Source organism: Buteo buteo, chromosome 4 (assembly GCF_964188355.1).
Source record: "Buteo buteo chromosome 4, bButBut1.hap1.1, whole genome shotgun sequence".
Lineage (NCBI taxonomy): Eukaryota > Metazoa > Chordata > Aves > Accipitriformes > Accipitridae > Buteo > Buteo buteo.
In genome coordinates, this window is record NC_134174.1 from 1,483,757 (window position 1) to 1,511,756 (window position 28,000).

The window sequence follows — 28,000 nt, forward strand, 5'->3', positions numbered from 1 at the left end:
TATATGTGGCTAATCTGACCAGCTGGGGCTCTGTTTCTCACCTGGTTTTTGAATGGGTAGCATTAAGAAAGAGAGTTTACAATGCAAAGGGTCATGTTTCTGCGGGGCTTTCAGCCGATACCTATTCACTGTTTTATGCCTCTGTTTCAGGAAGCTCCGAGCCACGCTGGATGAGTACACCACCAGAGTGGGGCAGCAGGCCATTGTTCTGTGCATCTCACCCTCAAAACCCAATCCTGTCTTTAAAGTATTTGGTGCTGCACCCTTGGAGAACGTGGTAGGTGTTTCTAGGAAAAACTACATAATAAATTGCTCACCTTCTCTGCAGGTTTCATTCTGCTCCAGGCAGCCTTGCAAACCTAGTAGTGATCTGAAAGTCATGTTTAAAACCCTGGAAACAGGAGTTCAGATTGTATGGACATGAGGGTAGCACTGAGGTCCTGTCTTCTCTGCATGAATGGTTGCCTAGCACATCTCAGCAGGTTTGAATACCCTGGATTAAAAATCAGAGGGAGCAGGTAGTGATGATGTGTTTGAACTCAGCTTGGCTGTCAGTGCTTGCACCTTATTGCAGACCAGAGAGTAAATGGAGCAGATCCTGACCATAAGTCTTGCCTCAGAACTGTTCTGTTAATCCCATAAATAATTCCGCTTGCCAGTGTTACTTGATGTTTCATCATCAGCTCTTCAATGCAGCCAAGTCTTCAGGGCCAGTGGGTGTTTTTTCTTGCCAGCTGTGGCATTGTTTGCTTCTTCTGTTCTACAGCACCTTGGGGAAGGTGACTGGCCCTGCATCCTTGCCCTCACCTCTCCTGGTGCTCCTTACCTTGTTTACCTGAGCTTAACGATTCCCCACAGGTACGCAAGTACAAGAGCATGATTCTGGAAGACCTGGAATCTGCACTAGCGGAGCATGCTCCTGCACCTCAAGAGGTTAACTCGGAGTTGCCGCCCCTCACCATCGATGGCATTCCCGTCTCAGTGGACAAGATGACCCAGGTAAGCAGCCAGACATGGCAGAACCAGAGAGAGACAGATTTGGCATCTTGCAGTCACATCCTGTTATTTTTGCTTATGTCTACACCTCCAGGGGATGCATTTGATCGCCTCTTTCCCGTGGGACTGTAACAGCTCAGATAGTAGTTAGATGTGAAGCTTTGTTATTGGTGCTTATTTTCTACATGAAACAGTAGAAATGCAGGTAAGGACTAGAGCTCAGCTGCTGGGAGCATTCCCCTTTGAGCTGTTTTTGTCAACTCCCATAAACTATGAACAGGGAAAATATTTGTTCTGCATTTCGCAGTGATTTTTAGGCACTGAGGTCAGGAAGGTTGCTTGTGCCGTACCGTTTTGGCTTATGCTCCTTGGACCTTTCTTGTGTGCTCTAGCTCATTCCCTCCTCACTTTTCTGCTGTGGATTGAAGCAGAGGGGACCTTACCAATGGTTTAACTTCAGATCAGACCCTGAGTGAGATACTTCTGATGGAGACAGGGAGTCATCTGCCCTAAGCATGTGGGGGACTCCCTTTCTATCCAGGTCCAGCCCTTTGCTGACTTTTTTATTGCTAGGAGAAAGTGGAGGGGACCCTCCAGGGAAGCTTCCTTGGTGTGGGAGGGTTCCTCTGTAGGGAAATCTCCTTCCCCTGGGGTACAGGACCTGAATGCAGGTGAGTGTGTTTTGCAGGAGGTTCTGGATGCACTCAGTCTGATGCACCACAACAAATTCTAAATGCTGAAAGCCAGTTTCTTCAGAGGGAGTAGCAAGATGGAAAAGTTGGAGGCTTTGAGCAACATACAAAGAGGTGTTCTAGTAGAGCAAAGATGTGCGGATTTCCTCTGTGCTCTGCAGAAAGATCACTTTCTGGTCAAAACACCATTTCTGTTGCTTAGGTGGAATCAGACAAGCTCACACTTCTAATAAAATTTTACAAAGAAATCTACTGTGCCTTGGCTGGTAACAAATTGTGTTCCTAAGCCATGACAACATAAGACAAAACTTAGTTGCTAGATTTTTAAGCCACTGTGAAAGGTAGTATCTCCAAGAGCTGTTCACAGGCAGCTTTTGTTTTGTATAATTAACATGTTGTTTCCCATGGAAATGGGAAAGTAAAAAATTGAAACATTTTACTTTTAAAGTAAAATGAGAGACCACCAAAAGAACAAAGGTGTGTAGCTCTGAGTTCATTTGTATTGGCAAACAAAATGCTTGTTTATCTGACTTCTTTATGGCCTCATCATTGTACTAATTAAGCTGAGTAACAGCAAGAGGAGCATCTAGGGCTTAAAACAAGGAGACATCTATGTGGAGGTTTGCTTGGGCAGAGGGAGGCCATCCTAGCACGGTGCAAATAGTGAAGCTGGAGGTGTCTGTACCCACAGCGCGTGGGCTCTGAGGAAGGAACAAAGACAATGAGCTGTTGCTGGTTGAGTGCTGGAAAGAAATGAGAGAGAGAGAGAGAAGTGAGTGTGGATGAATGAGATCAGGATGTGAGGTTGTTGCAATCCAGTAATACATCTGAGAAACTTCTCTGGTTTGCAGTACGCAGAATATGTGCACATATAAAAGGGTCAATAAAAAGATCTATCAACTGTTTGGCTGTTAATGTTGCACGTGCCATCAAAGCAGCAATAAAAGTGACAAGCTCTCACTTCAGAGAAGCCTTCAGCTGGATTTATAATGCATATTGTTTATTGTTTGTGATAGAGTTGGAAATTAAATATTTTAACATCAAAGGTGGCTGAAGTATTTTCTGCTTCTATTTTATGGATAAAATACTAATATCCATAGAATTCTATGGATAAAATACTAATACTTTTCATGTTAAGCTAAAAATAAAGTTGAAGATTTTTTTTCTTCCAAACATGACATGGCCTTGGTCTTCAGGAAACCTTGCACAAAGATTTGGCCAAGCCAAGTTGCCCCTGGGGTTTCATTGCTCTGCATTGCCACATGTGAAGCAGCTCTCCAGGCCGAGGCACTAGCTGCTGGCAAGGCTTTTTTTTTTTTTTACCCCCACATGCAACACTCCTGTGTTCCCAGGCTTCTTGTGGCTCTGTTAAATGAGAAACCGTTTTTCTTCTCCATGTTCTGCAGGGCCTTTGGTCAGCAAGCATGCAAACTGCTGATGCAACAGCATAGCAACATAGAGCCTCTTATTTCAAGTCGTCTCATGCTGCATTATGGTAAAACAAGTATCTTGTTACGAGTAGCCCTCGTCTTTTTAGTGCAATGTGGTAACTCAAAACAGCTTTGTGAAGGAGGTTTCTCCTGAGCTGTGGACAGAGTCCACACCCTTTGTGCCCCGTTTGGCTAACCATTGCTGTCCCAGTTAGCCCAGCCACTGTGGTGTGCGTGCATGTTGTGGGCACCCAGTGCTGCGCTGCCTCAGTTTCCCTGCATATCATATAGGGATGATGTTTTGTAAATGTCTTTAAAAAATGTTTGAGATCTTTGAATAGCTGCAGGCTACTTGAGGGCAGAGCACTAGAATCCTGGATGGATTTTCACAACCCAGCAGGTATTTCTTCTTGTAAAATTTTCAAAGACTAAGATGCTGCATTTGGTGCTCTTGTGGCTTAAGCCCAGCCAGCAACTAAGCACTACGCAGCTGCTCTATCACTCCCCGCCTCACCCAGTGGGATAGGGGAGAGAATTGTGGAAAAAAAAAAGTAAAAGTTGTGGGTTGAGATAAGAATAGTTTAATAGGACAGAAAGGAAGACAATAATAATGATAATAACAATAATAAAATGGCAATAATAAAAAAAAAAGAATTTGAATATACAAAACAAGTGAAGCACAACGCAATTGCTCACCACTTGCTGACCAATGCCAAGTTAGTCCCCGAGCAACGATGCCCCCCAGGCCAACTCCCCCCAGTTTATATACTGGGCATGACGTCACATGGTCTGGAATACCCCTTTGGCCAGTTTGGGTCAGCTGCCCTGGCTGCGTCCCCTCCCAACTTCTTGTGCCCCTCCAGCCTTCTCGCTGGCTGGACATGAGAAGCTGAAAAATCCTTGACTTAGTCTAAACACGACTCAGCAACAACTGAAAACATCAGTGTGTTATCAACATTCTTCTCATACTAAATCCAAAACATAACACTATACCAGCTACTAGGAAGAAAATTAACTCTATCCCACATGAAACCAGGACAGGTGCTTAGGAGATGATTTTGTTGCTGAAAGCGTCCAGCTGCTATATAGTTTTTGCCAGACTTGTGGGCAAACTTTAAATAGAAACAAAACACAGAGATGCTGAATATGATGAGGACACCATGCTGTCTTTTTTTTTTTTGCCACAGTTGCAATTTGAAATACATTTGTTTGAGAGAGTAGATGATAACTCTGACTCCCACATTGCTGCAACCTGTTGAACTGCTAGAGATGCCATCGTTGTTTTGTAGGAACCTTGATTCCCAGAGCTGCCAATATAGTTCTTTGTATTTGCTAACAAGAAATGAGCTTTTTCAACTAAGTTGCACAAAGCCCTAAGGAAAACTGAAGTATTTATAAATATAAATTGGGCAGCACAATTAAGAGGTGTGTTGCAGGGAGTGGAAAAACGAGGCCTCTGCTTTCAACAGCTGCAGATGTCAGCAGGCAGGTGGTAGAGGCCTTAGCTCCTCAACGAAGAGATGAAAATAACTCTCCTTTTAATTGCTCTGCTTCCCTGGTGGTCTTGAGGGAAATAAAGCCTTTACTAGCCTGAGCAAAGATGCTTCTAGAAACTTGCGAATGGAGAGCGTCACCCACCTCGGCTGTGCAGAAAAAAAAAGTATTGCAGTGGGGCTCTTACCCTGCAGCCATTACACAGAGAAACCTCATTGCTTTACAGGCTTTGGCTACGTTGACACTATACGTCAGAGCTGAGTTTGCCCCTAAACCTGTTCTCGGTTGCTCACTGATATGATTAAGGAGTAAGATTGGGTAATGCTGAGGTCGATGCTTCAGTCAGCTCTCACCAAGGTCACTAGAATTTGTTTATGCTTTTCTGAACAGGTGATTTGTTGTTTAATCTGACTTTTTTTTAACTTAATATGCCCCTATGATTTGCAGTCTGCTTATACAAGCCAACAAAGTTTATCTGGGCCTCTCAAAAATCGTGACGTGTGTTTGCATACTGGCCTGCAAAAAGCTTTATCAGAAACAGCAGATATCTTTATGTACGTGACAGTTTGTATGTAGGAGAAGCCAAGCACCGAAAGACGGTAACTAAACTCAGTTTGCGGCTGTCAGATCCTCTCCATGGAGGGGCAGGGACAATCCTGCAGTGCTGGATACCACCACCCAGGTGTGAGTCTTGCTGGTGCTCCCTTCTGGTCCACGTCAGAGGTGTGGTATGGGGACAGCCTGCATTTCTGCTCTCCCAGCAGGTTGTTGGCATGTGGCAGAGGAAGCATCTTTGTTTTGCAGTGGAGGCACCCCAGAGTTAGGAATTGGGTCCCCCATGCAGCTGAGCTCTGCCACTGGATGGTTGTTCCAGCAGTGAGAAGGGTAGTGAGTGCTGCAAGGTACTGGATGCAGGGATGAGTGTATACTCTGAGCTGTCATGCAGGCAGCTGCCTGCTTTTACAGCATGTAAGCTCAGAGCCTGCATCGTGCCTCGTTTCCAGCAAGAACAAGCAGTCGTGTCCAGCGCTCAGTTCTCCAAACTCTGCTAGGAGGTGGTGATCCTGAGACGGACAGCCTGGTCCCCAGGTGTGTCCCTCTGAAACGTTAGAACTACTCTGCTCACTCCTTCTTATGACTTGACCATGGTTTCAGAGTGGAAGGGAAGAAAGATTTGCATAAAGAGTAAATCTGTGAGCAGACACTTCCATCAGGAGACCCATAGCACCTCCTGCTTTTTGCACTGATGACCGGGTTGTTAATTTTGGGTTCGATTCCTGTGACCAGGCGTAAACTACTGCATCTGTTGAGGGCCATTGCTTCTTGTTGGGGACACGCAGGCTGACCCTGCACCTCGTCTTTGCTGTGATGAATTTATGACAGCAGCAAGCCCGCTCTCATCCTGCCTGCCAGAAAGCACCCAGCAGTGAGACCTCGCAGAGTTCAGTCAGGGCCATGCAGGTTTTCATAGCAGGAAATTCATGGTGACAGATTGGTTGCTGCCTTGATAGATGCCTGGCTTTTTAATCTGAATGTTTAAACATTAATTGGAACTTCTAAACTTAAAGAACATTTAGTCTAAAATTGGCTGTTGCAAAAATAAAGGCCAGTGAACAAAACACCTGCATGCTTTTCTGCAATTGCTGCTTTGCCCTCTTCCACTCTGAGGTGCAGCCAAGGTCCTGTGTGGACTCAATTTGCTTTTCCCAGGTGCTGCTTTTTGGAGATCCTGAGGCTGAGCTGTGGGAACAGGTAGAAAATTCCCAACACAGGTTTTGCTCTCTTCTAGAAACCACTTTCCTTAGCAGGGCATAAACCTTAAGGCTGGAGCATTGCTGGGTGCTCTGCACGCAGGACAACTTGTTTCCAGCACTGGAGTGCAGTTGTCCGTGCTTTGGGCCATTGTAAATAGTAGAATCAGGATTAGGTCGCTACCAGTAACACTTGAGTTTTAACATTAAACTTAGAAGACACTCGCTCTGTGTACCAAAGGATGTCAAAGAAACATTTCTTATAGTTTCTCTCAAACCCTCCATACTAGAGATTATATGAGCCCTTTCCAGAGCTGTCAGCTGTGCATACTGGAGTGTGCTGCTGTCTTTTTTTAGCAGAGGTTTGATTTTCAGGTGGTTCATGGATGGAGTCAGCAGAATGTGTGGCTCCTGCAGATGAAGCGGTTGCACCGGTTCCTCCCAGCTGTGCCCTGAGAGATGTGGGGTCTTTGTCTCAGTGCCACAGCCTGTGTCAGAGCCCTGCAAGCTGCCTGGGTGAGGTCTCGTTATGGCACTAATTAGAGAAGTCCTCACGCTGGAGCAGGTTGTAACGCCACTGCTGATTGTCTCCCTGGCGGATTAAAAGCAAACCCTCCTTAACAAGTGACTTGAGTAGCTTGAGCCACTGAACTCCCTAGGACCAGTAATTAATCCATCTGGTAACAAGGAGCGTGGCCTGCACACAGCAGTTCTGGGAAGGAGCTTTTAACTGTTTTTGCACCAGGCAACTCAATGCCATTAGCAGGTTTATCTGAATAAACGGGACCTCATCTGGGGAACCTGAAGCATGTCAGGGTGACTGTTGGCCCTGCAGTGGAAGATGTGTCATGGACAGGTTTGTCCTGGGCTGGGAAAAAGGGCACCAAAGTGTTTTTTGTGTCTCCATTTATAATTCAGGGTTTTGGTATGGCTTCTCTGAGATGGCTCAGGATGTCCATGGAGTGGAGGAACTGAAACACAGCTGCTTCTCTGAGCAGGGATGATTCTAGGATGTGCAGCAGATATGCTATATATGGACCCACAAGTATACTGGATTTTTATTGCCTTTGAAGTTCCTAGGCACTGCTGCAAGCTGTATGCAATGTAATAAATCATGCATACAAAGAAATTGCTTTCTTTTTACCAAAACACAGTTCAATTTTTCTATTTAACTGTGTAAGCTAAGGCCCACGTTACATCTTCCAATTGGGCGCTGGCTTTGAAGAGTAGTCCTGTATCTGAAAGAGCCTCTGTAGATCCCACTGCATTTAGCAGCGTGCTTAGGGGCTTTAGGCTTTTTGCAGAGACCACAGGGACAATCTGCAGTCTCCTGTTCCTCTGAAGCATTCCTCCCTTCCTCTATCTGGCAGATGTTGGAGAGGACTTTAGTACATACTCCCTATACTAACATGGAAAAGGCAGCTTGTAAATGAGTTGATTTACAGCTTGGAGCCAAAGGATACAAAATCCAGACTAGAACCTTGATGTCATTCAAGCAGGATCGTGGCTGGGGGGAGTGGACACTCTTATGGCAGAAGATCCTCCGTGAGCTGACCCATGTCTCTGCTAGCTGGGACCACATCGTGGCTGTGGCAGCAACCGATGCTGGCTCCGGCATGCTCTTCTGTGGCTGTGCCCCAGAGCCCTGAACATGCAGGCATCTCAGGGTTGTAAGGTGGCCCAAGGACTCCCAGTGGTACTGTCACAAGCTCAAATAACTTGCTGTTAAAGTTATGAAGGGATGCAGGGAGGTGTTCTTAACTGCAGCTATTTAGCTTTAAGTTAACATGGTTTTCTCTGACGTATGTGGTCGTGAGCACTCCTTCTCTTCTTGCTCTGTTTCTGCAGCTGAACCAGCCTTTTCCTGAGGCTCCAGGCAGTCCCCAGTACAAAACCCAAATGTGTCATAAAACCCTGTGCGAGTTTTGTATTATCTTTGATAACGCTAAGGATATTACTTGCTCTTGGCGGCGTCTGCTTGATTTGCTTTGCAAGTCTATTTTTAAGGTATTGTATCCTGATGGTAAAGGCAGTCACTAGTTGATCAATTTTTGTGGGTGCTAAGGAGAAGTAAAATCAGGTTGAAAGGTGTCCCCACCCTGGCAAAAGTTAAAAGTAGGTTCAGAAAATTCGTCCAGTGTGTGTTATGTTCTGCAGGGGTGGAGAAGTGTATGTGTGAGATTGTGTTTTTTACATTCGAGCAGCTCACTGAAGCTTCATCCTCTTTGCAGCATCTCTGTAAAATGTCGCCAGCTCATGTCTGAATTCCTGTCACTGTGGGGACATCAAATGTGGGTTTTTATTGTGTTATTCTGATTTTTTTTTCTTTTTTCTCCCTTTCAGGTTAGCTAGCTCCCTTCACGGTAGTGTTTGAACCATGAAGTGTGTTAATACAGTGTGTGTTTGTGCCTTGTTGTTGTAATTGGCTGACTTTATTTTGTTTCTGCTCTTCCACATGCTACTAAGCTGAGTCTTGGGAGAAGATGGTGAAGTATTTGTCCATCTTCCTTAAGCATTCAGGCCTCTTCCAGTTGATGGTTCCAACAACCATGGAAGTTAAATGTAATAACTTTGTACTATGCACCTCAAAACTACCAGAGATAGGAGTTCCTAAAAAAACTCTCAAGCCCCTTATGTGGTTTGTTCCAGGCACAGCTGCGAGCTTTCATCCCTGAGATGCTGAAGTATTCCACAGGTCGTGGGAAACCAGGCTGGGGCAAGGAAAGCTGCAAGCCCATCTGGTGGCCTGAGGACATTCCCTGGGCCAACGTTCGCAGTGATGTCCGCACAGAGGAACAGAAGCAGCGGGTGCGTATCTCCCTCCTATGTCTGTCTGCCTTCAAACTGAGCGCAGGGACTTGCAAGCAGTTTTTGTGGGAATAGTTTTCCCCTTGAGTGACAGAACAAACTACAACATCAGCCCTTCCTTGACTTCATGTCAGACATTCAGCCTGGGAGAGCAATGAGGTGAGAGAAGTGTAACCTTCAGTCTGCTCTGTCCTTGCTGGCGTTGTGTGACAAGCAGGCATTTGAGCCACATCTCTTTCTGCAACGGGTGCCCTTTTTGCTAGCTGCAGAACCTGCTCACCTCTGTGGCCTTACAAAGCAGCCTACCCAGCCTAAGACAAATATACTCTGCAAGTATGCAGGTCATTTACCACAGAGTCTGTATAACAGCCTCTTGAAGTCTTTGAAGGGATACTGTCCCATCCTGAGCAGCAGGGACCTTTGTACTTAAAGGGAAGCAGTCAAGGAGGTAGAGTGGAGCCAGGGAAAAAAAGAGAGAACTGGGTGAAAAGGTCTTGGGTATCAGTTATGGCCATGGATCTGGTGTGCAGATGATGTTTCTACCAACCTGTCACAAAGATAATCAAAGAAAGCTACCAGGCTGTTCAAGGGGCAGGACTTGTGCAGGCTGGTGTAGGTCTGGTTGGATGAGGAGGGATGCCTTGTGAGGCTGGAAATGGTGCTGTGGCAGTTGGTGCTTTCCTAGGTAGGGGTGGTTTTCTACTTGTTGGCCCCAATCTCTTAGTTAGAATTCCTTGAAAGCTGGCGAAACAGATTTCATTGAGAAGCTTCTCTTTCCCTTGGCCAGATGAGCTCATTCTGTATCAGGACACAGCAATGCAATAGCTCTCCAGGGTCATTTCTGAGTCTTGGGGAAAGGAGCGGATGAGGAGAGAGGGATTAGATATTGGGGCGTTTTGTTTGTTTAAGAATTTGTTGAAAATGACCCAATAAAACCCAGTAAAGATAAGCGTGCAAATCACAGCAGTAGCAACACTGCAGTGGTTCAGAAAACTTTTACACTGACTCTTCACTCTTTTTCATTCTGCTGGTAGGTGTCATGGACCCAAGCTTTGCGGACTATCGTGAAGAACTGCTACAAGCAGCATGGGCGTGAAGACCTGCTCTACGCGTTTGAGGATCAGCAGACACAGCAGCAGACTACAACCACACATAGTATAGCGCACCTGGTGCCGTCACAGACAGTGGTACAAACCTTCAGTAACCCTGATGGCACCGTGTCCCTCATCCAGGTGAGTGAAACCCTCCAGCTTTCCATTTCCAGCACGGCTCATTCGGGACTGAGTTGCCTGCGTCAGGGAGGTGGTTAAGAGCAAACTCCTTTTGGTAGCTTAACTTGTCCTTCAAGAATTTTGTCTTTATCTGTATGTCTTAGGCCACGGGCTTGTTAACCCAATGCTCCCACCCAAAGAAGCAGTCTCATCCTCTCTCTTCCCCACTCCCATCCCTTGTTCTCCTGTTATGGCAGTACAAGCATTTCTGCAGCTATTTGATCAAGCAATTCAGGGATCTGACCTGGATTTAACAAACCCATTTAAAAACAAATACATTTCATCATGTGGCCATACAACGCCTGCGATGGCAATGGGATGGAGTGATGGGAGGAGAGGTGGTGGGACTGCCTTTCTTTAATGGCATGAAACGTATCTTAATCTACAGCACTAGGTATTTCTGTGCCCCCTGTTCTTCATCTTACACCCGAAGTGTAATACATATAATTACACACACCAAGTATATATTTATCCTCATGATGCCCCTTGCAGTAAGGATGCCTCTTACACCATTTTACAGAGGGTGGATTCTGGGCAGAAGGGTTCAGGCAGTGGCTCAGCAGTGCTGCTGTTTTCCCTGTATTCCCCGTGTGGGGAGGCAGGTTCTGACAGCTCAGGCTGTGGACAATTTAAGCGCTCTCTTGAAACTTCCCAAGAGCTCCTCATGGGTGTGAGATTTCAACCTTAGTTTTCCCTGTGCCCCTGCCTCCAAACCACCACCACCCTCTCATACGTAATTGGCCCAGCGGTTTGTCCCTCTTAAGCATCACGTTTTTAGTGAAGTCTCAACCATAATTTTCTGTTGGCTATTCTCATCTCACAACTATCAAGATAAAAACATGGTGTGGGGGTTTGTTTTGGATTTGTTTGGTGGTTCTTTTTTTTTTTTTTTTTTTTTTTTTTTTTCAAATGAAAGCTTTTCAGTGATTGTTACAGCTTTCTGTTTCCCCCACCAAAGCCCAGCAGACTGGCCAAGCTGGTTCTGTTTGCTCACCTGCTAACGTACATTATGCCTTTGACTAGTGTTCTTTTAGGTGCCGGGCACATGAGATCCCATTGACTTTCTGGCATTTATAGGTTTAATTCTCCTTAGAAACAAAGCTGCACATCTCCCTGCCTTTGTCTTTTCCCACCTGTTAAATGGGAAAAAGGTAATTTCTAAAGGCAATGGGGTATTGAGGATGAGCTAATGTTTGCCAAGTGCCTGGAGACGAGAGACCCAGTGAATGGTAAGCAAGGAGCGTTATAAATGAGGGCTGATGTGCGGGGTGTTCAGATCCAGGACTACTCGGTGGTTTTTTAAGTGACATCCACCCCACAGGAGAAGTGTGTTGGTTCCACCTGCACACCACAGTCATACCTGGGAATTGCAGCAGTGTCCCACAGCTGCTTTTTATGAAGCTGGGAGAATAGCGAGGACTCTGTCTCCTATGTGAACATAGGGGACAGCACAAGGGCTGTGCAAAACTTGCTTCTGGACCATATCCTCTCTGGAAGCTGCCATAGATTAACATGGGTCTAGCATATGATTTCCTCGCCCAGCCCTTCGAGACAGCTCTGTATTTTCTGTGAGCTCTGCAATTTCTATTATTCTCTGCAGATACAATGCTTTTTAATCTGAGAGCGTTTGAGTGTCCCTTTGCCTGAATTATGTGGACATTTTCCTGCAATAACAAATGTGTTCAGCTGCATTTTGTTGACTTCCATAGGTTGGCACTGGTGCTACAGTTGCCACGCTGGCCGATGCCTCAGAGTTGCCTACCACAGTTACCGTCGCACAAGTCAATTATTCTGCAGTGACTGATGGAGAGGTAAGGATCTGGGTCATGTTCATGATGCACAAGCCAGAATTGTCCTATCTGAGCTTCAATAAAGTTAAATATTTTCTAGAATTAAGTAGTTCACAGAAAACACCAAGCCTTGCTTCCCCACCCTGCAGTGTTAAGGGTTAACATACATGTGAACACGAGACTCTCTAAAATTTTATGTAGAAAGTGCTGAACTGTTGTCATTTTGACTCAGGACTGTACAAATGCAATTATGGTGGAAGCCTCAGTTCTGAATTTCATACATTTATTTTATATCTCCTATAGATTATTTATTTTGTGAGATCTGCTGTAGCAGATAGAGACTTAATGACACACACAAGTACACATTTGTGTATTCATATTGAATAACTGTTTCGTGTGTGCTGTAGGTCCTGGATGCTTTTTTGTCGGTTCAGGGTTGGGAGTGATGCCTGGGATATTTTGAGCCTGTGGTTAGCAAAGATTATTGCATGGCTGTGGGCAAATCCTGTGAGTCTTTGGCCACTGATCTCTGGATGAAATGGGACTGTTCCCTCGCTGCAGCTTTTAGGGAGGTTTGCAAGTAAATCCCAGAGAGAGCTGTATAAATGCACCGTAGTATAGAGACAACAGGAGATACTGCAGTTACTGTTCTGTTTACTGTGAAAGTTTCTTCTACTGCTTTACAACTTGGCAAAGTTGCTTCTATTGAGGACTTGAGCAGACCATTTAAATCCCAAAATCTGAATACTCAAATTTACATGCATTTATTTTTCCACTTTTTTTTTTAAATTGAGTAATAAAGGCTTTTTTGTATGTGTTCAAGGAACATTGTGGAGATTTTTTTAAAGTCATTTTGGTTTTGTGGTTTGTTTTTTGTTTTGTTTTGTTTTTTTACCCTCTTCACCCCCAAACCCACCTTTAAATCAGGCTGCAGGTCGCTTTCTGCCCCTTTGCATGCCAGAATTTCTGGGCGGACAGTCTGTGCGCAGGAGTGGCGAGGTCTGGTCCGCTCTGCTCTGCGTGGATGGGGCTTTCACAGCGACAGGTGGCAGCACAGAACAGCTTTGCTCTGCACCAGACCCTGTCTCCATCTCAGACCCACAGTGAAACAGCCTGGCTCTGGGGCCGTGACCTTGAAGTACTTTGCAGCTGCTTTGAGGGTTTTCAAGGGCCGTTTGTATCTCTTGAGATCTGAAAGAAATTTTTCAAAGGCACAGGTAGAAATCAAGGGGACACAGGCATCTAATTCCTAATGTGAACGCAATGTCTAAGCGATATCTTGGACAAAACAAACATACAAAAGTAAACTTGCTTTGGGGATGGGTGCTGTTTCTCTGCACAGATAGATCCACAGCCTGCTGGCAGGCTCTCTAGGGACATTTTTGTCCTGCTATCTCTTGCTCTGTAAAGATCTGAGTTAGCTCTGAGTAAATTGATGTGTTTACAGGATGCTGAGCAGCATGGAGCAGGGACGCTTACTAGTATCTCAGCAGTACAACCTTCCTGCTAGTATGGAGAAGGGCCTGGACAGACCCCCTTCTTTTTGAGGCCTTACTCCGTCCCTGTTCTGAAACAGCTTAGGCATCTTTGCGGGGCTCTGTATGTCACAGTGGAGACCTGCCTTACCGCTCAAATGTGTGTTGCCATGTATTTGAAAAAATGTATGTCTGTTCCTCTTCTGCATGGTGGTGGGAAGGGTGCCTTTCCCAGGTCGGGCTTGCTTCAGTTCAGTTTTGGGGTGGCTGACAAGTACCACAAACTCGATTCGACTCTCTCAAGTTCTCTACCATCTGCAACTTCTTCCTCTCTGGGCACTCAAACCTGGTTGCATCTTTCCTAAAAGATGTTGCCTTTTCTAAAATCAATTTCCTTTCTCCTTTTTGCAATGCACTATCACTGCTTCCTCCCTAATTTGGATCCTTCTGCCCAGGGTCAGCTCTGGGCACAGGAGAATGAAGCAGTTGCCTTGAACGTCAGACGGCTGGGGATGGCTAAAGAGCTACGACGAGTGCCAGCTTTGCTTGTGCCCAAGTGCTGGAAAACCAGATTGGCAGCTGCTGAAGAGTGTGTGATAGCAGATGTGAGTGAGAGCGCGACAGCTTCTCTCTCCCTCTCCATCCTGTGATGGGACTAACCCTTTTCTTGTACAAGGGCAGCAAAATTTACTTGTCCTTTTGTGGGGACCCTTGCACCAGCTCTGCTTCTATGGACTTTTTAGCTTTCTCCATCTTAACAAATTGAGGGCTTTTTTTGTCATCACCTTCTACGGCATTCTTATTTGTGAGTCTCAGCAAGATGGTGAGTGGCCTGAAACATTTATGGGGATGAGAACAGTGATGGGAGGGTGGGGGAAGATCTTCATCTTGCAAAGCAGCCAGTAGGATTTGTCAGCTGATGGGCCTTCACGCTCCACTTCTTTAGTTTTTTTGGTCCAATGCCTATTTCTAGTTCACATCCTGGTGGATTTTGTGGCCGTACACTCATTATCTCATGAGCTGTGAAGTCCCAAATGGAGAAACGTGGGCAAGGTGGAAAATGAGCAACCAAGACTGGGTGAACTTTAAGTAATATGAAACCTATCTACGTAAAGGTCTGAAGTACAGGAGTTGAAAGTACCTGAAATATATGAACAGAGTACTTTCTATCTGCCATCTTCTTTTATTAAGTTTATTGCTGCAACACAAAGAGATTCCAAAGTTGGCTCAAACCCATCCAACTTCACAAGTGCTGTACAAATAAATCCTGAATGAGAACGTGGGCTGTTCGCCAAAATGACAGAGGATGGGTGCAGCCAAATCGAAACAGTGAGGCAAGCGCAGCCCATTTCCCCTGGGGACGTGATCCACACTGGGGTTCCAGCACCGCAGAAATGAAGCTACTTAATAAACTGCCCAGGCTGGCAGGCAGTGATCCGAGTACAGCAATGATCAACACTGTCCCATTTTGTTGTGGACGTGGCTGGACAAGAGGGATTTGTGGGAGGTTGAGGGGCTTTGCAGATGTTTATGGGGCACACTTTCCATGTCCGTAAGAAAACTAAGGTTCTTGTTTGAAGACTGAACATATGGAGAACAGCAGCTAAAATCATGGGCTGACTAGAGAAACTCACTCATGGCTGATAGAGGGTTGCAGGATCCAGCAATGTTCTGAGGTGGATCCCAGGCTTCCTCTCTTTTTTCCCTGTCTGTCAGAGTCAGAGCATGTGCAGGATTCTGCAAAGACCTCTTGAAACTATTTGGCTTTCATTTTAGGAAGCAACTGTGCATTCATGGGATAACATCCTATCCTAGGGCTTTTCTTTTTGTTTTTCCCCATAGGTGGAGCAGAACTGGGCAACGCTACAGGGGGGTGAGATGACTATCCAGACGACGCAGGCATCAGAGGCCACGCAGGCGGTGGCATCATTAGCAGAAGCAGCGGTGGCAGCATCTCAGGAGATGCAACAAGGAGCCACTGTTACCATGGCACTCAACAGGTATGGGTGAGAGATGAAGGCTTGAAACATGCGTGCCTGACATTTCCTTCTAGGTTTTCACTCTAATGGTGCAAAGACCACTGTGTAAAGTCCTAGTAGAGGCTTTTCCTTAGCAAATTCCTATGTCAGCCTGTGTCCAGGTGTCTGCAGGACAGTTTCCTGCAGAACAGTTTCCTGATTTCCACTGTAACCATAGAAGAACACTGACACGGAAATTTCCTGAAAGAGGAAAAGATGGGTAGTAACTGTACCCTCTAAATGATCTTATTTGTACAGCAAGGGTCCAGTTACAGAATTAAGCTTGCTAAGCAAGCAAGAGTCATGATGTGCTAATAGCACCCTTTAAGTATGTTGGTCTGGGTCTCCCTCAGTATTATTAATGGTTTCTTACCAAACGCTAAGGCTGAATTTCCCTGTGGTGTGGCAGTACAGTCTTTCTTTAGAAACTAGAATCTATTCCAGAGGCCAGTGTTTTGGGGGTTTCTCCCAAGCGTGTTTCTGAAGTAGAAGGTGAATGAGCTGCAATAGTAATGCTGTCTCTTCATCTTGGAACGAGCTTTGTTAGATTTTTAGTTGTACTCAGGTTACCAAGATCTGCAGTGTAGTTCTCTACAGGTTCATGCAGCAGGAAGCAGTGTCTTTGCTCAGCTCTGGTGAGTTGCTGAAGCTTTGCCTGCTGTTCTTAAAAACTGGAAGTGGCTGTGGCACACTGCAGCTGCACCCTGAGAGAGCAGGAGGACTATAGGAAACACAGCATTGGCCCCAGCAGCATGGGAGGTTTCACACTGCTGAGGTGTAGACAAAATATTTTCTTCATTCAAATCAGGATTCTGGTCTAGAGGCTGTTGACTGAGCAGCTGTGAGTTAGGACAAGGCACAATTCCATACTGCTGATGGTCAGAGTAAAGCTCCAAGACCTTGTTATATACACAAATTACTAAAACAGTCACCTTGATCTTGGGGGCATTCAACATCTTGCTTCCAAATTGCTGTTGCAGCTGAATCACAACCACACATAGAACTGTTTCTTCTCTTTGTGGTCCAGATTCAGGTCCATCAGATATATTCTTTTCTGCTACCATATGAGGTTGCTTAAGTAGTTGGGACTTTGCTAATAGTTTCACTGTAAAATTGACTTTTGAAAACAAGTGATCTTTTTAGGATGCTGTAAGAAGAAAAGCTAAAGTAACTAGGCACAGAGTTGCAGGAAAAAGCCCTGTCTCCCAGAATCCGATTTGCAGGATTTGTATCCTGCACATTTCCAGGCAATAGATTTTTCTATGGGTTTTTTTTTTAAGAAGTTTTTCTGGACTGGAACATCAGTGGGGTTTTGATTTTAATTTCATCCCATCACTACTACTTTTAGTTCTTAAGGTTGCAATGAGCTGTTCCTTTCCCTGTATTAGCTGAAGAAATTCAGAATCCTTAGTAAAAAGAAGTGTTGTTAGAACTAAAGAGAGTTTCCTAGAAAATATGAATGGAAGAACCTTCAACAAATCATTTAGTCTCTACTGTGCCTCAAGACAGGATCAGCTGTGTTTATACCCAGGAAAGCCCTGTGATAAGTCTGTTCAAACAGCTTGTAGTTCAGGAGAGATGCGAAGGCTGTGGCAGCATTGCAGTGGGAGTGAGGGGCCTTGTGTTTTATTTCCCAGCTTACTGTCACCCTCTTTGTCTACTGACCATGGTAGTGCTGGAGACCTTTCTAGGTGACTGTCCTCCAACACCTGTCCGTGTGGAAGAGGTGTACTTTTTCCTTTGCCACAACATGCTCCTTGTAGCTTTCAGCTGTAGGACTGCAGTCTTCCCCCTGCCTGTAGAAAGATCTCAGCAAGGCTCTGGTCCTTGAAAGCTGGTGGCTCATCCCAGCTCTGGAAACTTTATGCCTAATTTAGCTGAAAGTTCCCATCTCTGAATCTTGTTCCAATGGCTGCTGACGGAATGCAGAGTCTTTCATAGCCCCACATAGAGCAGTACATCTGCCAACAGCATGATGTGATGGATGACGCAACCTCTGTCAGGTTTGAGGATGGGAAGTATTAGGCCTTCTAGTAAAAGAGGACAAAGTGGAGGTGGGTAATTAATTCATTGATTTGGACCAATTAATGTTTGTGGAGCACACTGTAACTGGAAAAAGCTTTTATGCTGCAGATCATTATTATTTTCAGGGTTGCAACTGTAACAGATTATTAAAATGCTCAATTGCCCTTGAAAGTGGATTCAACTAAGTGCTGTGTGAAGTCTGGGAAACAGGGTTACACCAGTAAATCCATGCTTACCCCAGGTTTGCTGTGTTGTAGTTGGCCTTCCTGCAGTGTAACTGCCTTTCACGTAGCTGCAGGTTCAGAAGAGAGATTAGCCAAAGGGAGTAAGAAAGCAGAACAAGAAAATGTTCTGGTTCACTAACAGTGTTTAAGAGCTACTCTGAAACAGAGGGGCTATTTAGAAATGAAAATACACCCTGAGTGAATACAGTTGGAAAGTGTACAGCATCTAAGGAGGAAATTAGGAAAGAGAAAGAATGAGTAGGAAGTACTTGGAAAATATTTGAGTCAATTGGTCTACCAGAGAATGAGCAGGGCAGTTAAGGAAGAGCATCCTAAGGGAACCTAAAGAAAATACCTACTTTTTTAGTTCATTAAGGTAAAAAATGGTAGGAGATTCAGCTGCAGGAAGGAGGTGGCTTTGGAATAATTTTGTGACTAGCAGTAGGTCACAAGAAATGGCTAATAGTCATCCAACAGGTCTGGAGAAATCTGGACAGCTGCTGAAGGATGCTTGCAGCACTCTGACTGTGCAACCAAATGGCAAATAAAATACAATACCAACAAATGCTAAGTGATACACATACAAAGAAATATCTCCTGTATATACCCAATAAGGAACTGTATGCTACCATTTACCATTCAGAAAGCATTCAGGGGACTATCCTCCAGGAACGGTTTGTCACTGCTGAGCAGATACTGTCAAAACAGTAAGTTGAATATTAGGAATTATAGGGAAAGCCATAGAGAACAAGCCCAGATTAGGCCCCTGGACTAACTCATGGTGTGTCTACAGCTTGAATAGTGTGAGAAATGGTCACCCCCCTCAAACAGATGTCTTACATTAGAAAAAGTCTGGAAGAGACAAGAGTGAAGCCAGGAAGAGCCCTTGCACAGTAAATGGACTATAGCTTTTCAGCTTGGGAAAGAGTTCACTGGAAGTCTATGAAATCATGAGGAAAACGAAAAGGGAGCAGTTATTTTCTGTTTCTCACAGTATCAGACTTGAAGGCTGCTCAGCCAGACTGAGGCAATAGTTTTCAGACTACCAGAATGCAATTTTTCTTCACACAGCATCTAATTAAATGTGGAACTCATTGCTACAGGATGTTGTGGAAACAAAAAGTATGAAAGGGTTTCAAAGGGGATTAGACAAATCAAACCTGATGGTCCAGATGCAGTCTCTGATGTAGGAAATCAATACACTGCCGACCGTCGGAAGCTGAGAGGGTGTAGGAAGGGAAGGATCATGCACACTGCTTCCTAAATATCTGATACTGGCTGTTCTCACAGTTGCTACACAAGAAGGACCTTTGGTCTGACCTCATTCGTATGAAGAAATTTAAGAATACTGTGCTAAGCTACTGATCACTCATTAAAAAGAATTATTAAACCACTTGGCTGGGGAGAAATACTCCATCTTAGGTAAATACAGACCTACTGATGTGATCCTGGTAATGGTAAACCTCTGGGCCTGTTTCAGTACAAGGTGAACTGGCTGAATCAGTAATGAAGGGTAGAGCTCTAAGATCTGTAGAGACCAAGACCCAAAAGAATGAGTTTTTTACCAGAAACTTACTCAGATTGTCCAAAAGCTTTTAGTAAAGTCCCAAGCAACAGGATGCAAAGGTAAGAAGGCAGGATGCTCTGACTAAGAGATCTGCAAGCTGAAAAAAGCCAGTGGAAGCACTTTCTTCCCATGTATTCCTCCTCCAGTGTAGATTTTCTGCTCTGGATAACTTCATCTGGGCCCAGTAAGATTCCTCCTTTCTGCATTTGTTCTCTTGACATGCGATGCCTGGTTACAATGGATGCTACTGGAGTGGAGCTATGTGTTTTTTTGGTCTTCCTAATTCTTCTTTCTCCTTTCCTGTGCCCACAGTGAAGCAGCTGCCCATGCAGTAGCCACGCTTGCTGAAGCCACTCTTCAAGGTGGAGGACAAATTGTCCTATCTGGCGAAACTGCAGCAGCAGTAGGAGCACTTACTGGAGTCCAAGATGCCAATGGTAAGGCTGCCAGAAAGTTTTTACTTTGTTTTTTTTCCTTTGCTCTTAGCTAGGGTTTTTTCCTCTCTTCCACTTGAAATGTCAAGTTTTCGCTAGTAGAATACTTCTGCCTCATTGCAGATAGTCACTAACTAAGCCATGACCTAAAAGCCCAGAACAAAATGGTAGCACTAACCTCTTGTTTACTGCCATAAGTGCTGGTGGCTCTGCTTTTTTCCTTCTTCTGCCAGCTTGCTATTTAACCTCAGTTTTGGGTGGGAAGACTGCTCCTGACTCTGTATCTGTACAGTGCATAGCACAGGGAGGACCAGACTTGGTCAACTAGCATAACTAGTCAGTGCCATAATAAACACATCTCCAAAATGCTTCACTGTGAAGTGGCAGAGAGTATGAACATCATTTTATTACCCACTCATTTCCCTCCTTTCTCAAGACTTTTTTTTGTATGCTTGGTGGCTGCTCGGCCTCAGGTTGTTTGCCTCCTGCTTTATTTTCCATCTTGCCACCATAGTTAATTGCTTAGTTCTAGGGATTCTCTGTAGCGTTTCTCACCCATTATCTGGATGTTTCTTCTGCCAAGTCTGATGACTTTTGCAGATATTCAAACTAAGCTCATAGTGAATAAAACAGTAAGTTCATAGAAACCGGTTCAAGAGATGATACTGGAATCTATGAACGTGTCTAGTTGGTGCTCATCCACTGCCTCCAGTTGCACTGTACTTCTGCCTGATGCTTTTACCACGCTTTCTGAGTTCAGAGATGAAACTCACTGGTTATTTCAATTAAATGGAAGGAGGTATGTCAAAAAAAGCTCAAAAAGGCTGCAAAATGTGACGTTGTAAAGAAATGTCGCCTGGAAGATGGGGCTATTCGGACTCTTATTGTCAAAGGGGGAACAAGCACGTGCAGTCAGGTGGCAGAGCGATGACTTCTTGCTTTGTCACTTTGCATGTAAAGCAGAAATCTGGCTAGGTAAGACCTCGAGTTTGACTTCCATCAAAATCCTCATCTCATAAGGAATGCGCTCATTTTGAAACGTCAATATTTAGTTTGCAGCAAAAATGGGGCAGTGGAGGGAAAAGTAATTTTACTCGGGGTGTTCGACTTGATGTCTCTTGCTGTGGAGTCAGCCAGCCTGAAGAGGGAGCAGAAATGAAGTGAAAACCCTATCCTTAGAGCTGGGAATGCATCTGATATTGAGAGGGAAGAGTAGGGTTGTGTTGTATTACGCTTTGCCGGCAGCCTGGCATGAGGGGGATAAGTGATGTGTGTTTATCGAAGGAAGGATCTGACCCTGGATGCTCAAAACCAGCAACTAATCAGATTTGTAAAAGCACGTTAGCATCCTCTAACAGATCTGCACCCCTGGCTCCCTTTGGTTTGCTTCCAAAATGCTTTCATGGTCTGGATTCCTCTGGATGCTTCCCCTAAACAGCTTTCCTCCTCCACACCCTTCCTGAGTCACTCTACCTCACTCACCCAGCATTAATATCATTTTGATGCAGGCTGGGCTTTTTTTCTTTCTTTCTTTCTTTCTTTTTTTTTTTTTTTTTTTAGCAGCAGAGTTGGAAATCAGATGGGATTTAGAGTGCATTAAGGGGAGAGACTGCAGCATTTTCCTCTGTGCAAAACCTTGCCCGCAGCCCCTCGCCTTGTTTCCACTCTTCTTCGATTTGCTCTAATCTCCGGTGGTATTAAGGGGAAGGGCTTTGTTGGCGCGGTAGTCCTTGGAAGCGCCATGCTGTTAGTTTTATTACGTAACCAGCTAATATATCTCCCTTAGGGATGGAGGAGATGTTGGTATCCATTCCTGCTGTCTCTGTCTGGGGATGGAGAGCAGATGGATTTTCAGCATTGGCACTGTTGCTGAGGATTTGTCTGCCTTCTCTGTACCCTGAAGCCCAGGGTGTGAGTGTGAGCATCCTCCTGGACACCGGTGCTTGGTTATTTGATGCAGTGGGGACAAACAGCTCTGCATGCCCTTCTGTTGGGAGGAGGTGAAATGGGGAGTGATTTGGTGCAGTTGGTTGCAGGAAGGAGAGGGGGGAAATGAGTGCCAGAGCTGTAATGGTATTAAGCAGCAAATTCCCCCTGCTTGCTATTGCTTGCAAAATCTTAATTTGCTGTTATTTCCAATAAACACTTCTCTCTAGGAATGCTCTTACTCTTCTTTCTGTAGGTCATTTCTGAGGGATTCCAATCCCTTACCCTTGCCACTTTCCCTGGAAGGGACATAAATTTAACACCATCTTATTGATAGGGAAAAGGAGACAGTAGTTTCACAAAATTGCTTGAGTCAGGTAAGGAGTTTCATTCCTGATTTTATCCATTAGATGTAATTATCCTCTTTTTAAAATTGTTTGTTTCTATCTTGATATAGTATTTTTCCCATCCATTCTCTGGCATCTGAATAATAATTAAGTGATACAAGAGAACCAAGATGGCTAAAAAGAGGCAACTTCTGTATGTTTGTGGATGTCTCAGAAGCTAGGGCTGAATTTGCTCTTGCAGGGAGTAGGGAGCCCAGCAGCATGGCTGAACTGCGAAAGGGCTGTGGATAATCTTGTGATCGGTTACATTTATAGCTAAGGGAAATAAGATCTCCTGCTCCCATGCAGTGTCAAACTAGCTAAGTGCATTATGGTTTTCTTGCTACTCTGGAGCATCTGCTCTGAGTCGGGATACTGGAACCGATGACCCCATGGTTTGAGCCTCAGATGTTTTGTTCTTAAGTGGCTGGCATTAAAGCAAAGTAATATTCAAAGCAAGCGAAGGGGATTGTAGCAGCACTGATTTCTGAAGTTGGTTGGAAACTGAAAATGCTCCAGTAAGGGGAAACTCTGCACTCTGGGGCTGCTTTTGGTGTGCATTATGGACAGCTCTGTGTGATGGGCTGGTGCTGGAGTCGTCCCAGCCCGCTGGGGCTGGAGGAGAGAAACTTGATCGGCACTGGGAAGGAGAGGTGACGATGCCAGCCTGCAGTCTGGGCCTCGCTTGCTGGAGCATCCTCATACTGCAGCCTTTTGTTTGACATTGATCTGATCGGGGGCTTGAAAGCTGCTTGAGCTATGGGCTTCCTGGCTTCATCTTTAAATATTGATGAAGCTTTTGCCTAAGCAGTACACGCACGGGGCTGTAGCAGTGCGCAGTGCTGCCCGTGAAGGACAGAGCAGGCTCCCTGCCCAAGGAAGGTTGGTTTAATGGCCTCGGTGTCGTCACAAGACCGGGCTTACTGCAGTTTCGCGCAGCGTGCGGCATTTTTAAGGGCCTATTTGAAGGCAAGAGGGGTGGTATGCTCAAAGCCCCAGCTGGGGTTCAAAACAGGGCATGGAAGGAGGGATGGTGGAAAGAGCTGGTGTTGGGAAGAGGAGAAATGGCAGTGGAAGATGTGAAATCAAGCTGTGACCAGGGAGATAATTTAACAGACCTGAGCTAGGCACAGCCAGAGACCCAATGGGTCCTTGCTTGTGCACCCTGATCCTCATGTGCAGCAACTGCTGCTCTTTTTCCTGGCCCCAAAGCATGTTTTACTTATGTATCTCCTCCCTGTGCTGCTGGAGATGCTCCTGGGAGCACTGATGTGCCTGGTGGTGGTGTGGCAGAATACAGTTGGGCACTAAGAGGAGCCTATGGTGAGTCTTGCCCTTCTCCATCCCCCCAGTCATGCAAAAAATCCAAACCCAATTCTCCATACAACCAAAGGGAGCCGTGCTTACAGCTAGGGCTGAGCCAGGCTTATCAAGTTGTGATGGAAGCCTGGGGAGAGCATTAGGAGTCTTTGACGTGGGCAAAGGGGGATTAGCAAGCTCTCTGCTTTCGCAAACAGAGGAAATAAGGCGTCAGTACAGGAGCGTCTCTTGCAAGTTAGCATAGGATAAACAAGCCTATAGCGGCATTTAGGGTGACGGGGAACTTGCTGCACAGAAGAGGTGTTCCAGTTGGCAACTTCTGTATCAGAAGGGGTTTAAATGCTGAAAAGCGTTCAGCTCTGGGTGAGGCTGCCGAGCTTCCCGCACGAAATCAATAAGGTGTCAGGTGGAAACCTGTCTCCACCCTCATCTGCGCAGATGGGAGATGGGGAGACCTCCAGGCCTGGAGCACGGTTGCCAGTTCCGTCGGGCTCTGTGTAGGCTGTTTACAGTTGAAAGCACATCCAGGAGGGGAAGGCAGGAGTTGAGATCCTGTTCCCTGGGCTGTGCGTGTCTCCTAGAGAGTGTGAAAGCAGAAGGAGATACGTCGGGCAAACCCAGCGAAGGGAACTGCCTGTTCTTGCTTTTGGATGCCTTGGGTCAGGGACGTGCGGCACACTGATCCGCTGGTAACTGGTGGCTTTTTTGCATGAGAGAAAAAAAAAAGAAAAAGGGGGGGGGGAAGGAGGCTTGGAGACTGATCTGCTGCAAGTGTCAGTCTTTAAAAGAAATATTTTTTTTCCTGTTGAATCTCCTTTTTAGGGAAGATGGACCCAAATGAGTTGCTAGCAACTTGGCAAAGTGCAGATCAGCTTGCCTGCATCCAAGCAGACAGGAAGGAAAGTGTCAAGCTTTTTGTAGGGTCTTCTGGGTGGGAAGAGATTTTTTTTAATGAAATGTTGCCCTGAAACAGATAGGATTTAATTCCAATCTGAAGGAGAAGTGAGGAAAATAATTTTTGCAGATGTGTTTCAGATGACAGGGGAAAAGAGAGTCCGGTGGCAGCCAGCAAGGAGAGCTGAAGTGGATGAGTGTGATTTCCTCGGTGCATGTGCTGAGCATGTCCAGGAGCAGTGAGAAGTTTTTCCTAGAGGACAAATTACTGTGCATGAATGAATTATTGCCAGCAACAGGGCCGTGATGCACTCTGAGTAAAATATGTTGGCATAAACCTCAGTTAAAATGAGCTTATTCTAAGTCAGGTATGTGCAGTTCCCTACGTGTGCCCTGTAGAGAAGGGGGTACTTGACTGCAGCTCAGCCATCTCTGTGTCCGCACCCTTTCCATGTCAGCCTCTGGCTGTCCGGGAAGCCCCAGTGTGGGTGCTGAGGAATATGCAGTGCCGGGATCGTGGGACACCAGCCACAGGTTTGATGCCAGCAGCCAGCATGGTGCTGCTAGGTCTTTCCCAGCACAATGAGGACCAAAGTATTTCCAAGACCCGAGACCACTGCTTCGCTTGCACTGATCTTTACCAGCACAGATGATTTCTGCTCGCTTTGGCATGACTTGCCTTGCCTTGCCGCTTTAAACCCATCATGATGGATCTCATGCTTTTTGCTGCTGTCCTACATTACTCTTGGGCACTAATCTCGGGCAGCGCTGGCGGTGCAGTCGGCTCAGGCTGTCCTGACGCTGGGCTGTCATGGGCGCTGTGCGGCTTTGGTTTGACATCTTGGGACTGATGACGAGGCGGCTGCCGCTGACGATTAGGATTTGTCTGCCCACCAACCGGGGCTAAAAATAGTGGCTCAGACAAGTCCCGCTTGTACTGCATTGATGGCCAGATTTTCCCTTCGGTCCAACTAACCAGGCGCTACCCATGCCAACGTGCAGTTATGTTACATGGAGCCAGCCTCGCACAACCCAGCACAGACAATTTGTCTGGGTTGTTTGAGTAGAGCAGGAGGCTGGAGGTGGATGCCATGGCACTTGAGTGCTGCTGGCTTTAGGGCCTCCCTTGGCTTGTTGAGTGACCTTGATAAGTCCCTTGATGGAGACGCAGAATGGTTATTTCTGGGTACGGTTTGGCTTTTGGGATAGGGAGGCTCGTGGGCTCTGCCATTTTATTTCCTTGGGGGAAAATGTTTTTATATAAAGAGCACTTGTAATGTACCACAGGTCTCTTTCCTCTTTGCAAAGGCAGCGGTGTCGGAGGAGCACAAGGAGAGCCTCCTGGGTGGTTTTGTGCCCCCGTTCTGTGTCCAAGTCTCACATGAAGTCTACAGGCTGCTTTTTAGTTCTGAAACACGCCTTTGAGATCACAAAGAGAGAAGGCAGCGTCCTGGGCAGACACCAGAAGTTGCTCAGTTCCTAGCTTGATCTGTTGCTGTCCCGTAAAAGATTTTCCTCAGTGTGTTTGTGATGGTGTTAGCAATACCCTGAAAGGGAAGCCAACTTCATTAGGGGTAGGGAGTCACTGCCAAGTCCTTTGCGGTTTCATCACTTCTAGCATTTCTTCGAGTCCTGTTGCTTTCAGTGAGTTTCCATCCAGTAAATGAGCTGTGCCCCGTCTGGCCTTATCTCCTGGCTTCTCAATGACCTTACAGCATCTCCAGCACCTCCCTTGCCCTCCCCGTTTCCCCTCCCTTGGTGAGTTTTGACATCCATTCCTGTTATCAGGCAGTTGAGACTTACAGGCTCTCCAGCTGTCACAGCTGATGCTGTCCCGGTTTAAGCATAGGCCATTTACCTTCCACGTGTCCTGAATTAGGGGAAATGGACAGGAGGGCTGGGTCTGTTTAAAAATTAAAGCTGATTACAAGGCATTAACATTACATTTAAAGAAATAGACAGCAGCCCTCCTCTCTCAGCATAGTTGCAATATGTTCCCTTTTGTTCTGGTCTGGAAGAGGAAGCAGGACTGGTATCGACTCCAGGCTGGGCAGGATTTCTTCTTTATCCATAAATTTAAAAAGAGAAGCTGCCTGATGTCTGCTGCAATACTTTAAAGCAGTTCTGGTCTTACTACCTAAAGCAGTTCCCATCTTTGCGACAGTAACAGAAAACTTAAGTTCTTTCTGCTGATCTTGAATTTCTCTTGGAAAATTCAGATCTACTGACACTGTGTTCATCAGTCTGTCTTCTGAATTGTTGTGTTGGGAAGCTTCATATTTGAGGGATCCCAATTGTTTTACACATGCATTCACTCTGGTGCCAAAACACAGCCATCTCGGGGGCAGCAGTCAGGAAGAAAACTTTCTTTTTCTTTCTCCCCCCCCCCCCATAAAGGCTCAGCTTCACTGAGGCAGATGGATTTTAAGGAATGTTTGGTCTGAGACCTTCAGGGCTGAGAAGGCAAAGGGACGTGGTTGCTTCATGCATGGAAGCATAGAAACATGAGCATGTTGTGTGCCGGAGGTGCTGTTCCCACCATGTCCTGGCCTAGCTGCAGCGTGGGCTTGGGCTGGGCCTGAATGTGGGTTTAAGGAAGCAGACAGGGTTTGTGTCTTCCATAGCCTTCCTTACAGAGATGTGCTTCAAAAACGGCCTTCATGGCATGGCTTTCCTGCTTCTCTCCTCCTGCAGCAGTGACCCTATTTTCTCATTACGTAGGGTTGTTGCTTTCCCAAGTTTCCCAAGATTGAGCTTCCTTCCCATGGTGACGCTTCATCACAAAAGAGTAATAAGTTGATCTGACTGGGAACACTCTGAATGCATGTGCTGCTTGACTAGAAATTCATTGTGTTTCTAGGTTGAATTTGAAGCCTATTTATTTGGTTTATTTGTATGATATTTGTCAAGGCTTCTGTGTCTTCATCTCACTGTCCCTCAGTAATCCACGTGGCTTCAGAAAGAGCTGCTCAGTGCAGGACGCTTACTGAAAAGAGGCCAAGCCTTTTGGCAGGTGGAGTGATACATGGGGAATATATTTGTATTCACTGTATCTTGCTTTTCTCCATCTCTTAATGGGACTTTTCATTTGACTTTACTGTTGCCAATGTTCACGTTAAATTCCAGGCGTTTGTTTCAACTTATGGTGACAAAGTCCCCAACAACCTGGCTTTGAGAGCCACATTACTGAGAGATCCTGAGCTTTGCTGGTCCCCTCGTGCTAACATCCCTGAATCTGGGTATCGGGGGGTGATGGGCCATATGGCTCTTGGCTCGCTGGCTGGTTGGAGATCACCCTTGCTTGTGGAGAAGGTGCGTTCTGTCTGACGTCTGCGTAAGCTAATGGGGATGGGCAGCTCGGCACAGCTCCACTCTTGCTCAGCCAAGATGAACACTGAGCAGGAGAAGGAAGGGGCCTGGTCATCTTTATGGAGTACAGTCCTCATTTTAACTAGTGCGTGATTGAGAAGCGTATAGGATTTTGTTTGAGAGAGGGATG

At 45.8% G+C, this 28,000-nt stretch overlaps 1 protein-coding gene across 8 annotated transcripts in view; it reads left to right on the plus strand.

Annotated features, from left to right (window-relative positions):
* NRF1 (nuclear respiratory factor 1) overlaps positions 1 to 28,000 on the plus strand; it is a 74,372-nt gene that overhangs the window by 25,367 nt on the left and 21,005 nt on the right. For 6 of the 8 annotated variants that reach the window (XM_075024527.1, XM_075024526.1, XM_075024528.1 and 3 more), the window contains 8 exons: positions 151 to 277; positions 859 to 999; positions 9,013 to 9,171; positions 10,206 to 10,403; positions 12,152 to 12,253; positions 14,163 to 14,312; positions 15,550 to 15,707; positions 19,854 to 19,978. In XM_075024527.1, the coding sequence (XP_074880628.1) occupies positions 151 to 277; positions 859 to 999; positions 9,013 to 9,171; positions 10,206 to 10,403; positions 12,152 to 12,253; positions 14,163 to 14,312; positions 15,550 to 15,707; positions 19,854 to 19,978 (1,160 nt within the window). The remainder of the gene's footprint in view (positions 1 to 150; positions 278 to 858; positions 1,000 to 9,012; positions 9,172 to 10,205; positions 10,404 to 12,151; positions 12,254 to 14,162; positions 14,313 to 15,549; positions 15,708 to 19,853; positions 19,979 to 28,000) is intronic. The other 2 variants (XM_075024530.1, XM_075024531.1) reach the window with 1 other exon arrangement.